Below are 15,287 nucleotides of genomic sequence, written 5' to 3'. Positions count from 1 at the left end.
TATACTTATGTAATTGAACCCAAAATAGTAAAGAACTTTCTTTTAATAACAAATATTTTTAGTCTGTGGGGTTTCCTGTTTCTGAATTTGTAACTCAGTTTGTTGTGTGTTTAATAGAAGGGAAATACATGTAATGCTAACTATTATAGTTAAACTAAACATGGGAAAATAAGGGACGATCTTAAAAGTATTAGAAGTCATGTCTGAAAAATAGTATTTTAAATTTAGTTTCTATATGCCTTTATTTCATTTCACTGGTTAAGTATGTACTTGTTATTGCTTATCTTATTTTTAGATTGATTTGGGAGAACGGCCTATTGTTCAAAGGAGAGAACCAGTATCACTGGAAGAATGGACTAAGAACATTGATTCTGAAGGAAGAATTTTAAATGTAGATAATATGAAGCAGATGATATTTAGAGGGGTAATTTAAACACTCTAATATGGCTTGTCTTATAAACTCCTAGTATTTAGGGCTTTTGTTGTTATTGTTACTGTTTTGGTGTGTTTTTTTGTTGTTGTTGGTTTTTTTTTGGTGGGGGAAGTAGGGAAGAATGAACTCTGTTATTTCTTTGATGAATGATGCCTTCAAATTCCTGGATTGAGTAGGACAGAGTGAGGCGCTTGTGATGTTCCTGGGGGTTGGGTAGAGGGATACCCTTAACTCTGGGGGAAGAATTCTTCCGTACTTAAAGTTCTGTGGGTTTTGTGAAGGAGGCCTGCATTCCAGTGGCATTTGCCTTATTCTGTAAGATTGGGCTTAGACTCACCAGTCCCACTGTCTGTCTGCTGTAGTCTACTGTATTCTGTGCACTGTTTAAACTTTCTGGCAGCTGCTTACATCTTTTGGATCTAGAAGTAAAAAACAAGATGGCATTTACTGAATTGAACTATTTACATATATAAAACTACCTCTTAAAGATTAGTTTTCCTTTTTAATGCAAGTTTTGTGAATTTACAGTATTACATTCTTTTTCATTCATGTGTTTAATATGCATGCTTTCTTCAGGGACTTAGTCATGCATTGAGAAAGCAAGCATGGAAATTTCTTCTGGGTTATTTTCCCTGGGACAGTACCAAGGAGGAAAGAACCCAATTACAAAAGCAAAAAACGTAAGTAATGGTCTTTTGTACATTTATCAAAGAGATTCAAGTAACCCACTCATACAAATTAGTACAGGGTTTCTAGATGAGGATTTGGAATAGACTGGGGAATGGAAAAACAACTTCATTTTTATTGTTTTAACTTAAAAAATTATGAGCATTCTAATTATTTTAAATCAGAAACACTTATTAGAAGCACCTCGTTGCATTTATTTTTGTGAATATGTAAAAAGAAGATAAACATATTCCCTTATATAAGCCTTGTACAAGCCATTTGCATACTTGAAAGATAACTATATAGACATACACTTAAAAACATCTCTCATTCATCTTGATTCATTTTTATAATTCATTACGAAATTATAAAATTGGCTCATAAGAAATATATTTGCTATTTAGATTAATTACCTTTAAATTACTTTTCTGATACTCTTATAATGGATCCTTCGTTCTTTTTGGAAGAGTATTTCTATTTTAAGTTATTTCTCAGACTTGAAAGGAAACACAGACCAACTTTCCAGGTACAACTTCTTGTTCTCAGTTGTCAGTCTAGCCTTTGATTTAAAGCTATTTTCAGTCATTATGTGCATATTTAAGTTATCTGACAGTCTTCTCTTTTCAGCATGTTTACCAGTTCTTCTAAGACATTTTTACATTAACTAGTTTCTGCAATAAACTGCTTGGAAATGGAACTATAATATCACATTTTTTTTTAAAAAAAAGTCACTTAGATTTGTATTTACAATTATTTGGTAACTTTATAAAATATTTCATGACTAGAATACTTTTAGAGATGATTTTAAGGATGAGATAAATGTTTTTGTAAAAGAATACCTAAAATTATTCTAGTAGTTGAACAAAGTTTATCACATAAACTTTGTGATATGTATAGGTTATTTTTTTCTTTTGTTTTCACTTATTTGTCATAACTTTAAACATTTTGCTATTGTTTTTATAAACTTACATTCCACTAGCATCATAAATGCTTTGATATACTGTTTATAGAAAAACCCAATTAAACAATGTTAAAAATAAAGTTTTCAAATAGCTTTCTTTGGTGTCAAATTGTTTTCTATAGTGATGAATACTTCAGAATGAAACTGCAGTGGAAATCTGTCAGCCAGGAACAAGAGAAAAGAAATTCGAGGTTAAGAGATTATAGAAGTCTTATCGGTAATTTTTTCTTAACAACTTTGGAAATGCAAGAGGGGATTACATTGAAATCTTGATAAGAGTAAAGAAGTGAAGATACATGCTAACAGCACTAGGGCTCAAAAGAGAAATCAGAATAGAAAAGTACATTGCAGTGTGTGTTTAATGTTCTTTGTTGTTCCTCTTCCAATAGGCATATTAATTCAGTAAGTTTATTTATAAGTGTTGATATATTTAATTTTCAGTTCCAAAGTATGAATTTCTAAAAAGGATTGTTTACCTGTATTTGCTTGTTGAATTAATTTCATTTTTAAAAAACTTTATTTTCTTTTTTATTATGAAAGTCTGTTTATTGTAGAAAAATTAACTGTAGATGAGCAAAAAGAGGTAAATAGAAATTATTTTTGTTTCTGTCACCCAGAGCTAATTATGGTTAATAGGTATTGGCTTATATTCCTTTAGAACTTCTTTAAATATACATGTATTTCATTTTTAAAATTAAATAAATGACTCCAGATACAAAGTTTAGCATTTGAAAATAGAGTAGTTACCTGGGGATAACTATTCTCTAAAACACAGAGATGCTTGATAGAATTTTATCATAAAAGCATTAGTTGCATTTCATAATCTCCATTTACAAATGAGAAACTGAAGCGTGGAGAACATAAATGACTTGTCCAAGGTCACATGGTTTAAATAAGTGCAGAGCCCAGTTTAATGTTCTTATTACACTGTCTCTGTAATTTTAGGATAGCATTGGATAGTACTGGAACTTAGTTTTGAAATTCCTATATTGTATCTGGATTTGTATATCTGTGGTTTCATAAAGAATGACAGAGGGATTTGTTACTGCTGTTAACACCCTCCCATGAAAGAAATAATTTTTTAAATTATATTTAGAAAGTCCAACATAACAGGCTGATTTGGTACCATTTATGGACATAAAAACAGGATCTTTTTGGCAGTGATACTTTTGATCCAAAAAGAATTTATTTTTCTGAAATGTAAATTATACCAGAATAAATTTTGTCCTTTCTCTGATTAAGGCAAAAGGTTGGGAGTCCTGAGTTCTGGAGTTATCTAAAGTTTCTAACTGAAGCTTCTTGCTATTTTCATTTTCAGTAGGAAAAACAATAAGGGATTCTGGTGTTTTACTCCTGCTTGAGCATAAAATATTTGAACTGGAAGGGAAGTTAGAGGTCAGCTAAACCTGTGTTTTAAGCCTCTTCTTTCTGCATGCCATATCCTTTTCCCTTTATATCAAGCATCAGTGTTGATGTCTCTGATATTCTCAACCTTTCATGTCCTTTTCTCATCCTTTCCAGGAGACTGGTAAGAAAATTTAGATACTTAAAGTCCCCATAATGTAATTTGAATTGAGACATACTGTAGCCTACTTTGTTCATTTTTAGCAGATAAAATTGAAGCCCAGAAAGGTTAGTCAGTTGTCTTAAGCCGTCTATCTGGTTAGTTTTATAGCTCAGACTCATTCATACTCAGATCTAATTTTAAGTGGCCTTTCGGCTATACAATGCTTTCTGCCAGTAGAAGTGTATAAAATAAGTTAGTTTTAAAGCATTCTTTTTCTATAATGCTTTTTCCCAAATGTATTTTGAGAGTGCTTATCAAAAGCTTTTTGGGTGGTATAAATTTACTTTTGTTAAAAACAAAACTACGCAGTAAGCTTTAGGTCTTGCATACATGCCAATAAGTTGGATTTTACTTTAAGTATGATGAGAATCTATTGGAGCACTTTAAGGAAGAGTATTTTATGTATATTTTAAAATCATTTTTACTGCTTTGTGGAAATTCCATCAAAGTAAGAGTAGGAATAGGGAGACCAGTTAGTGGAAAGTAGAAGTTCAGGCAAGAAATGGTAGCAGAGGAGGTAAAAAGAAGTAGGTGAACCCGGCCATGGTGGCTCACACCTGTAATCCCAGTATTTGGGAGGCTGAGGTAGGAGGATCACTTGAGCCTGTGGAGTTGAGACCACAGTGAGCTGTGATTGTGCCACTACACTCCAGCCTGGGTGACAGAGCGAGACCCCTTCTCAAAAACAAAAAAAACCAAAAAGCAACAACAACAAAAAAAACAAAGTAGGTGGATTCAAGTTATATTTTGGTGATAGAGTTGATAAGACTTTCTGATATATTAAATATGGGGTGTGAAGGGGAAAGAGAAATTAAAAAATAGGACTCAGTTTCTGACTAGAAAACGGGCAGTTAGTGATACCCCTTATGGAGATGAGGAGAAATGGGGTATGGTGAAATTGAATTGTTAAGGTATATATACCTTAAGGTGAAACATACAAATGGAATGTCAAATAGGTAGTTGAATAGTCTGGACTAGTCTGGCAGGAGATAGAAGTTTGGGTATTATCAGTATAAATATCCATGGAAACAGATGTGCCACTTAGTGGAAAAAGAGACTTAGTTGTTAGCATAAATTGGAACACTAAGCTTGTGGGAGTTATTTCTATCCTACTGCTCAAGGTCTGATTTTTCACACACAAAAATTCGCAACCTCTGGCATGAATGGGTTTAAATCACCAAGGGATATTTCTGAAAACCAAATTGATTATTTCAAGCGTTCATACATTCATTCATTCTTTCAATAAGTATTACTTAGTGCCTATTATGTAGTAGGCTGTCCTCTAGGCATTGGGGATTCATCAGTGCACAAAACAGGCAAAATTCTTGCCCTAAAGGAGTTTTCATTCCTGTGGAAGAACAGACAGTAAACAATTTAAGTAAGTAACATATGTGGTATGTTAGTGATACATGCCAAATAGAAAAATAAGGCAAGGAAAAGGGTTAGGATGTTTGTGTGCAATGTTGCCATTTTAACTTGGGCAAGCAGAGACAGCTTTTAGTGGGAAAGTGATATTTGAATAGAAACTTGAAAAAGGGAGGGGGCTCTCTCGCCACTCCTGTTCAGTGTGGTATTGGAAGCCCTAGCCAGAGCAATCAGGCAAGAGAAAGAAATAATAGGCATCCAGATGGGAAGAGAGGAACAGCAACTGCTTGATATAAATGGAAGAGGATATGGCATATGGATATTGCTGGGTTTTTTGTCTTTCAAGAGACAGATTCTTGCTTGTCACCCAGGCTGGAGGGCAGTGGCACAATCATAATTCACTGCAGCTTGGGCTCAAAGGATACTCCAACCTCGGCCTCCCAAGTAGCTGGGGCTACATGCACGCACCATCACACCCGGCTAATTTTTAAATTTTTTTGTACAAATGGGGTCTCACCATGTTTCCCAGGCTGGTCTCCAACTCCTGGCCTCAAGCAATTCTCCCATCTCAGTGTTGCAAAGCATTGGGATTATAGATATGAGCCACTGTGTCCAGCCAATATTGCTGTTTTTTTGTTTTTGTTTTTTACTAAGATGGGAAAAACTGTTAGAGAAGAAAGTTTGGAAGGGAATATTTAGAATTCAGTTTTAGACTTTAATTTTGAGATGCCTATATTGAATGTCCATAAGTTAATATGTTGAGTTGAATGTGGATATATAGGGCTGGAATTCATGGGACTGGAGATAAATTTAGGGGTCATCAACATAGATAGTATGAGATTATATAATACTATGAATTATGAAACTAGATTACCTCAACAAACTAGGCATCAAAGGTACATAACCTCAAAATAATAAGAGCCATCTATCACAGACCCAAAGCCAACATCATACCAAACAGGCAAAAGCTGGAAGCATTCCCCTTGAGAACCAGAACAAGACAAGGATACCCGCTCTGACACTTCTATTCAGCATGGTACTAGAATCAGACAAGAGAAAGAAAAGGCATCCAGATAGGAAGAGAGGAAGTCACCCTCTCTTCACAGGCAATATGATACTATACCTAGAAAACCCCATAGTCTCTGCCCAAAGGCTCCTAGATCTGATAAACAACTTCAGCAAAGTTTCAGTATACAAAATCGATGTGCAAAAATCAGTAGCATTGGTATACACCAACAGCGTCCTAGCTGAGAGCCAAATGAAGGATGTGATCCCATTCACAGTAGGCACAAAAAGAATAAAATACTTAGAAATACAGCTAACCAGGGAGGTGAAAGAACTCTGCAGTGAGAATTATAAAACACTGAATTATAAAACTCTGAAAGGAATCAGAGATAACACAAATAGAAAAACATTCCATACCATGGATTGAAAGAATATTGTTTAAAATGGCCGTACTGCCCAAAGCTATTTATAGATTCAGTGCTATTCCTGTCAAACTACCAGTGACATTTTTCACAGAATTAGAAAAAAGTTCATATGCAACCAAAAAAGAGCCCAAATAGCCAAAGCAATCTTAACGCAAAATGAAGAAAGTTGGAGGCATCATACTACCTGACTTCAAACTATACTGCAAGGCTATAGTAACTAAAACAGCATAGTCCTGGGACAAAAAACAGGCACATAAAGCAACGAAACATGTTAGAGAACCCAGAAATAAAGCCCACACACCTGCAGCCATCTGATCTTCGACAAAGCTGACAAAAACAAGCCACAGGGAAATGACTCCCTATTCAATAAATGTTGCTGGGATAACTGGCTAGCTATATGCAGAGGAATTAAACTGGACCCCTACCTTTCACTGTATACAAAAATCAGTCAAGATGGATTAAAGACTTAAATGTAAAACCTGAAACTATAAAGACCCTAGAAGAAAATCTAGGAAATACCATTGAGGTTATTGACCCAGGCAAAGACTTCATGAAGAAGACTCCAAAGGCAATTACAACCAAAACAGAAATTGACAAGTGGGACCTAATTAAACTAAAGAGCTTCTGTACAGCAAAAGAAACAACAGAGTAAACAGACAACCTACAGAATGGGAGAAAACATTTGCAAAGTATGCGTCTTTCAAAGGTCTAATACCCAGAATCTGTAAGGAACTCAAATCAACAAGCAAAAACAACCCCATTAAAAAATGGACAAAGGACATGAGCAGACTTTTTTTTTTTTTGAGACAGAGTCTTGCTCTATTGCCCAGGCTGGAGTGCAGTAGTGCAATCTCGGTTCACTGCAACCTCTGCCTCCCGGGTTCAAGCAATTCTCTGCCTCAGCCTCCCGGGTAGCTGGGATTGCAGGCGCCCACCACCACAGCGGGCTAATTTTAGAATTTTTTTTTAGTAGAGACAGGGTTTTACCATCTTGGCCAGACTGGTCTTGAACTCCTGGCCTCGTGATCCACCTGCCTTGGCCTCCCAAAGTGCTGGGATTACAGGCGTGAGCTACCATGCTTGGCTGCAGACATGCCTTAAAAGAAGACATACAGCCAACCAACATATGAAAAAATGCTCAATATTACTAGTCATTATGGCAGTACAATTCAAAACAACAATGAGATACCATCTCCTACTAGTCATGATGGCTGTTACTAAAAAGTCAAAAAATAACAGATGCTGGTGAGGTTTTAGAGAAAAGGGAACGCTTATACACTGCTGGTGGGAAAGTAAATTAATTCAGCCACTATGGAAAGCAGTCTAGAAATTTCCCAAAGAACTTAAAATAGAACTACCATTCGACCCAGCAATCCCATTACTGGATATATGTCCAAAGGGATATAAGTCGTTCTACCACAAAGGTAAATGCGCATGTATGTTCATAGCGGCACTATTTGACAACAGAGAAGACATGAAATCAGCCTAGATGCCCATCAGTGGTGGACTGGATAAAGAAAATGTACATATGCACCATAGAACGCTATGCAGCCATAATAAAAAGATCATAGCCTTTGCAGCAACATAGATGGAACTGAAGGCCATAATTCTAAGTGAATTAATGCAGAAAACCAAATACCACATGTTCTCACTACAAGTAGGAGATAAACATTAAGCACACATGGACACAAAAAAGGAAACAGTAGACACTGGGGCTGTTTGAGAGTGAAGGGTGGTAGGAGGGTGAGGACTGAAAAACTACGTGTTGGGTGTTATGCTCATTACCTGGGTGGCAAAGCTATCTATACACCAAACCCCCATGACACACCATTTACCTATGTAACAAACTTGCACATGTACCCCTTGAACCTAAAATACAACTTGGAAGGAAAAAAAAAATAGATTAAATTGCCAAGGGAGTAGTACAGTTATAAAAAAAGAACTGCGCCCTGGGGCACTTTAATTTAAAAGTAGGAAAAATTAGAAGACAGCAGAAGAGACAAGTAAAGAGCCACAGAGAAAGATTGAAAACATGAAAGTCTGATGTCCTAAAAGACAAGTGAAGAAAGTATTTCAAGAAAGGATAATTGGGATGCCAAGTAAGATTATTTAAATTGACCATTGCATAGAGGAATAAGGAGATCACTGGAGATTTTGATTAAAGAAGAATTTTGATGGATTGGTGCATGTGATAACCTGATTAGAGTGAATTGAAGAGAAAATGGAAGAAGACTTGGAGACAATACATACAGCTCTTTCAAGGAGTTTTGCTGTAAGCAGATGTAGATAAAATGAGCTAGCAGAGGGAAAAGTAGGATTAAGAAAGGTTTTTAATGATGTCGAAAGAAATAATATAAGGTTGAATACTATGGGAATGGTCCAGTAGAAAGGAAAAACTGGTAAAACTGAAGAGGGAGGTAATTACTAGAGTAACTAGATAGAAATTACTAGAGTCCTTGGGTAGTCAATAGGGGATGGTTCTCATGCACAAAAGGAGGGGTTGGTCTTTGCCACAGAGTTATGGAAACTCATTTGTAGTGTTAGGAGAGCAGGGAGACTATATAAATTCAAACATGGTTGTGTGGTTAGAATAGTGGGAATCTGTGGAAGTTCTCTAATAGTTTCATTTTCTCAGAAATAGGAAGTAGGGTCCTTATCTGAGTTAGGATGTGGGAGAAGGTGGAGGCTTGAAGAGAAAGGAAGTATAAAATAATTGTATGAATGGGGAGTGAATGGACAAGGGAAATAGAGCAGGATTGCCAAACAGCATTCAGGACCCACTTGATGTTAGTGATGGTGAATATAAAATGGGGTCAGTCAACGTGGTTGTATTTTTCTTCAGCCTTTTTTTAGCTACATCGGATTAGATGGAGAGTTGGATTTAATAAGAGGTTTTTGTTTTTAACTGAAGTACTCCTTTTCAGAAATGGGGTTTCTAGAAATAATTATAAAATAGCATTTTTATATATTATTTTTTATCCCTTTTCTGTTTTTCACCTGTCTTGTCACTATTAAATATTTATACAAGAAGAAATACTGATAGTTCATGAGAATACAAACAACTTTTTTTTACTATGTTTAAAATACGTATTAAGGCAGATATTCTGTGTTGGCATTATGGTAATATAAATTATGCTTGAGTTAATAAACATTAACTTATGAACTTTTATCAACTGTGAAATGAGACAGAAGCAGTTTGACTATTTTTTTTTTTTTTTTTTTTGAGGCAGGGTCTCACTGTGTCGCCCAGGCTGGAGTACAGTGGTGCCATCATGGCTCACTGTAGCCTCAACTTCCTGGGCTCAGATGGTTCTCCAACCTCAGCCTCCTGAGTAGCTGGTACCACAGACAGGCGTCACCATGCCTGGGTAATTTTTGTATTTTTTGTAGAGACAGGGTTTTGCCATGTTGCCCAGGCTGGTCTTGAATTCCTGGGCTTAAGCAGTCCTCCTGTTTTGGCCTCCCAAAGTGCTGAGATTATAGGCATGAGCCACTGTACCTGGCCCATTTTGACATTTTAAATTGCAATTTTATATAAATAGTATGAGTTTTTTGGTATTACTTTTGCTTATTTGAGAAATGTATCCACAATTCTGTATGTATTTGCTTGCTTTTTAAAAATCAAGTGTAGTACATTTTAACAGAAAGCTAAAATATTTGAATAATTTTTTTAAATGCCCTTACAGAATCTAATTAAGCTCAGATCATACCCTGTTGTTAGGTTCAGCTCTGTTGTATCTCCTTATCTTTTTTTTTATTATTACTATTTTTGAGACAGTCTCACTCTGTGACCCATGCTAGAATGCAGTGGTGGGATCTTGGCTCACTGCAACCTCCGCCTCCTGGGTTCAAGCGATTCTCGTGCCTCAGCCTTCTGAGTAGCTGAGATTACAGGTGCACACCAGCATGCCCAGCTAATTTTTGTATTTTTGGTAGAGACCGGGTTTCGCCATGTTGGCCAAGCCGATCTTGAACTCCTGACCTCCGGTGATCCACCTTCTCGGCGTCCCAAAGTGCTGGGATTACAGGTGTGAGCCACCACACCTGACCTCCTCATCTCTTTGTAAAGAGTTTTGAGAAAGTTTTCAGGTTACTCAGTTTAATTGGGGGGAGGCAGTTATCACTTTTAAACAATTGATTCTACAGTAAATTAATCAAGAGTTTGTTTAAGTTACTTCTTCCTGATTTACTGAGAGATTCAAATTTGGAGAATGCCTTGTTGTAAAGTCTCTCACATCGTGATGCACTTAGTAGGCATTAGTGTTTGTGAATTGAATTGTCAGTGCAACTTTGGACACACTGATGATGATGTTTCCAAATCTGTTTCTCATGAAGTCATTTCCAGCTTATAATGATATCTAAAGTAAATGGTGTAGATATGAAAATAAGAAAATAATTTGTCCTAAAGATGATTGAGACATGACAAAGAACTTGATGATACTTCTTATAATAAATGCAGTAATTGTGAATGAAACAAATCTCTTTGATTATGCTTGATTAGGTGGTAGCTTTTTTTTTTTATCAGTTTACAAGTACTAGTATCTATGACATGCATTAATGACTGGCATTTTTGTTGCTAATGCAAATTATTACTTAGTGTTGCTTTTAATTCATTGAAAATGTTTTCCACTATGCAGTTAAAAGGTTTCTATGTTTAGATAAAAATTGAAAAATATTTTAAAATCTGCCCATGAGGAGGAGGACTGATTGTTGAAAAAATTCTGAAACGTTACTTTATTGCATATTTGAAATAGAATTTGATGAATTTTTTCTTCATTAAGTAAAGCTTGGTGAGTGAAATTAATAGCAAGAAAAATGACTCTGTACTTGTAAGATGTGAGCTTTATCACAGTCTGTTTTTTGGAATCTTTTCAAATATGTGATGATTTTCCTCTTCAGAAAAAGATGTTAACAGAACAGATCGAACAAACAAGTTTTATGAAGGCCAAGATAATCCAGGGTTGATTTTGCTTCATGACATTTTGATGACCTACTGTATGTATGATTTTGATTTAGGTAAGTTCTCTGAAGTCCTAATTTTAAAAGATGTAAATATATTTACTTCAGAATTTACATTTTTAATCCAGTTAGACATGGGTAATAGCTTTGTAGGCCTAGTTTTAAGAGAATTTGTTCTCCAGGGGACTGGAAACTTACAAGGCTATGGTTCTCAACCAAGGAGCCCTGGGTTGCTGCAGCAAACTAACAGGAGCACCATGGGATATTTAAAATTTTTAAGGGAACTATAGAGACATCTATAGGACACCACTCTACTAGCTGAAATAGCTAAAGGTTTTAACATTAGATCATTACATTCTTTTTGATGAAGTTATATCTTTGCAAAGCTGGGTTTTTGGCCTTGCTGTGATAAGTACTGTGTAAAAATAAATGATGAAAATAAATGAGGATGGTGATAGCCAGTTGAATTTTAAGGTTTGAGAGGTATTGTAGTGCTCAGTAGGTGATAAGCACATAGGATATGAATACTTATTCAGTTGTTTTGAAACAACTTATTCAGTTGTTTCAGTTTATTAACTGCTTAATAAATGGAGTTGTTATTTCTTTGAGACTTGGGAGTGCCTTGGGAAAAATTGCCGGGATACTAAGGATGAAAACCATGAACTGAGAAAGTTTGCAAACCATTGTTTGATTTGCTTTTCCCGTTGTGAAGAAAAATACTGATTTGATATTTTAGACAAACAGTGCAAAAATTTTCTAGGGCATGTAGAACTTACTCTTTTTTTGGTAAATCTCTTTACCAGAAATTTGTTGTAAGAACTGATGCCGGGGCTGGGTGCGGAGGCTCACGCCTGTAATCCCAGCACTTCGGAAGGTCAAGGCAGGTGGATCACCTGAGGACAGGAGTTCAAGACCAGCCTGGCCAACATGGTGAAACCCCGTCTCTACTAAAAATATGAAAGTTAGCTGGGCTGGGTGGCACACGCCTGTAATTCCAGCTACTCAGGAGGCTGAGTCAGGAGAATCGCTTGAACCTGGGAGATGGAGGTTGCAGTGAGACGAGATCACACCGCATTACACTCCAGCCTGGGTGACAGAGTGAGACTCTGTCTCAAGGAAAAAAAAGAACTGACGGTGGAAGTAGAAGTGTGAAATTACCTGGGGAAGGGACGCTAAGGGGTAGAAAACTTAAGGAACCATTATTTTAAGGGGCAAGAACCAACAGCTTGTCTAACCATCAACCTTTAAATAAGTATAAATACTAGAAGTGTTTGAGTTGCCTGCTATGTGAGTGGCTTCTAGCTAACGGATAGTGGAAATAGATGTTTTCTAGATTAGTAATGCTTGAGACATCCTTTAGAGAAGGTGGTTGGATACTTAGCATATTAAAACTAAATGAACCTTGAATTACGGGCACATTTTCTTCACTGTTCATATGTATGTAAATTTCTCTTGGTTTTCCATATGTAAGTTAGGGGAAGATATAATCTCTGTTTTGATCTTGAGGTATCAGCATCTTTGGTGACAGTAAGTCAAAAGTTGCAGTTTTCTTTAAAATGTAAAATGTAGTCAGTCCTGTCTATGACAACCTATGATGAGCTTCAAATTGAATTGTTGCAAGAATATTAGTAGAGTGCTTTTCAGGTTACAGAGTGCTTTCATACTTGATTTGATTTTTAATTCTCATAGCATCCTTTTGAAAAAGTGGGGAAATAATTCTCACTTTATGAGTAAGGTTATTTTGATTTAGAGTGTGACTTATGGTCACACAAGTAAATAATTGGTCTGGGAGTAGAGACCCAGGTTTTTATTGCAGGCTGGGATTCTTACCTCTACACCTTCAGCGCTTCAAACTCTTGCCGTTTATTTTAGTTTCTGTTACCACTGTAGGGAATAGGACCATTCTCCTTGGGAACAGAAGGCTTTGCTCCATTCTCTCAGATGGTAATTTTGAGATAGAAATTCATATGTATTCTGTAGCAGGAGTTCCTGAATGCCTAATTTTCTTAGGACATTGTCCCAAACCAGCTAACTGGATAACTTACCATCTCCATTTGTTTATACTAATGTCACATTCTTTCTATATAGACATTTCAGTTACCTAAAACATAGTCAAGCTTCCTGTGGATAACTGGCCTTATAGAAGCCAAGATACTTTTTATAAAAGCAATAAACAACATTTCTTACGCTTTACTCATAGCAGAGCAACCTGGACTGTAAATTTACTCTGTCTTGTAGGTGATTTCATTATATGGAGTTTGGCTTCTTAACCCATAGGTGAGGTATAGGTGTATTTGCATTGAATACAGTCTCAGTAGGGAGGAGTGAGACAAAAATTATCAAAAGCAGGCAAAAGAACTTAAGGAAGGGTGATTTTGAGTTAGTGAGTGCAGATACTACAGAAAGTTTCTGTGGGTGGTATCATTGCAGGGTATGTAATGATGATACTGAATAATCAATGAAAGGTTAAATTAGGAGAGTGTCTAATGTTTTTTAAGAATGATTTCTGATCCTCAAGATTTTTGTTCTTTAATTTGATACTCTAAAGGATAAGCTTCAATAACCTGGAAAATTGAACTATATGTTGTTTAAATTTTTCTTTTTGGTGTAAGCAAGTGTACACTAGGATGATTAGGTGTTCATTTCTCACTTCCCCCCCACCCCCTGCACTGAAACAAATTTGCTATGGAAGTAATTTTAGGGAAGTACTTTAGAAATTGTGCTGGTGCTGATTAAGATGTGCATCATTCAGCAGTAGTGCAGACTCTGAGATCACTAAATGCCAATTTAAACATATTTAATTTTCTTTAATTAAAAGGAATTTGTACATTAATTCCACCCCCTACAACCCATGACATACCCCAAAGAACATAATGTATAAAATAAAATAGATTAAAGGCAACCAGAACATGAAGATTAATTTGACAACTTGCTTCAGCTAAGACTTAACAGAAGAAATATGTAGTGATTCCATATGAAAGCTGAAGACTTAAAGGATTAAATTGGCTTCTTAGGAATTTTTATTCATTATAACTTAATAATAAAGCACTTTTTAAGAGAGGAAAGGTGCTTTGTAAATCTTTTGAATAGCACACTTTGAAATATTTCTGATGTAATCATACACAGTCAGACTCAGTAATGTACTCTTGCACTTTGTTGAATTCAGATTAGATTGCCTTCATGCTTTAATTGGTTTAGCCTTTATTATTTGTCATTGATTTCACTGTGTCAGGTAGGAAAGTTCTGATGATAACAATTTAGTCTTCCATCTATCTTATTCTTTTTTAAAAAGTGTACATTATTTTAGAAACCATCTGTGTAAATTTGTAGAAATGATTACATTTAGATATCTTGTTGTATGTCACTTTTGTCTAGCTTTTTTCTCTAAATGTCTTGGTAACTTCATTGTCTGGTACTGTAATAATTGGATGTCCTCCATGAGAACCCAGGTGCCCTTTTGTGCTAAATTGAATAGAGCTGTATTTTCCCACAAGGTGCAGTGTAGACAGAGTGAGGTTAACAGGACTGTGGAAAGATGTGGTGGTAAGATGATTGAACAGAGGCTCACAGCAAATTGAGCTGAAACTTTATCTGTAAGGAGATTCTGAGGTGATCTGACTGTCTCTGTCTGTTGTGTGTTTGATCTGAGTTTTCTCAAGAGATTTAGTTTACCTGCTTTCTGAGATCATTTTTTAAAGTTTTCCTCCAAAACAGAGTAATGCGTAATTATGTATCATTTATATAGCAGAACTATTTCCTCCCTCTTTTATTAAATGTTTACTTTTACATGGCTTCAGTGCAGATAGATTTTGGTGAATAAAAATGTAAGCTTTGGATTTGCAAATGAAAGACTATTTTCCAGACTTCCCAAGCTACCAATAAAGAAATTTCTACATGATTTTAATA

At 35.7% G+C, this 15,287-nt stretch overlaps 1 protein-coding gene across 2 annotated transcripts in view; it reads left to right on the top strand.

The window, feature by feature from the left end:
- Nucleotides 1-15,287, top strand: part of TBC1D15 (TBC1 domain family member 15) — an 80,345-nt gene that overhangs the window by 53,524 nt on the left and 11,534 nt on the right. For both annotated transcript variants that reach the window (XM_003259551.4, XM_030819981.1), the window contains 4 exons: nucleotides 296-424; nucleotides 1,010-1,113; nucleotides 2,183-2,277; nucleotides 11,322-11,438. In XM_003259551.4, coding sequence (XP_003259599.1) covers nucleotides 296-424; nucleotides 1,010-1,113; nucleotides 2,183-2,277; nucleotides 11,322-11,438 — 445 coding nt within the window. The remainder of the gene's footprint in view (nucleotides 1-295; nucleotides 425-1,009; nucleotides 1,114-2,182; nucleotides 2,278-11,321; nucleotides 11,439-15,287) is intronic.

The sequence above is a fragment of the Nomascus leucogenys genome, chromosome 10 (assembly GCF_006542625.1).
Source record: "Nomascus leucogenys isolate Asia chromosome 10, Asia_NLE_v1, whole genome shotgun sequence".
Classification (NCBI taxonomy): Eukaryota; Metazoa; Chordata; class Mammalia; order Primates; family Hylobatidae; genus Nomascus; species Nomascus leucogenys.
The sequence above is the reverse complement of the archived record's forward strand: the minus strand, read 5'-3'. Positions and strand labels throughout refer to the sequence as shown.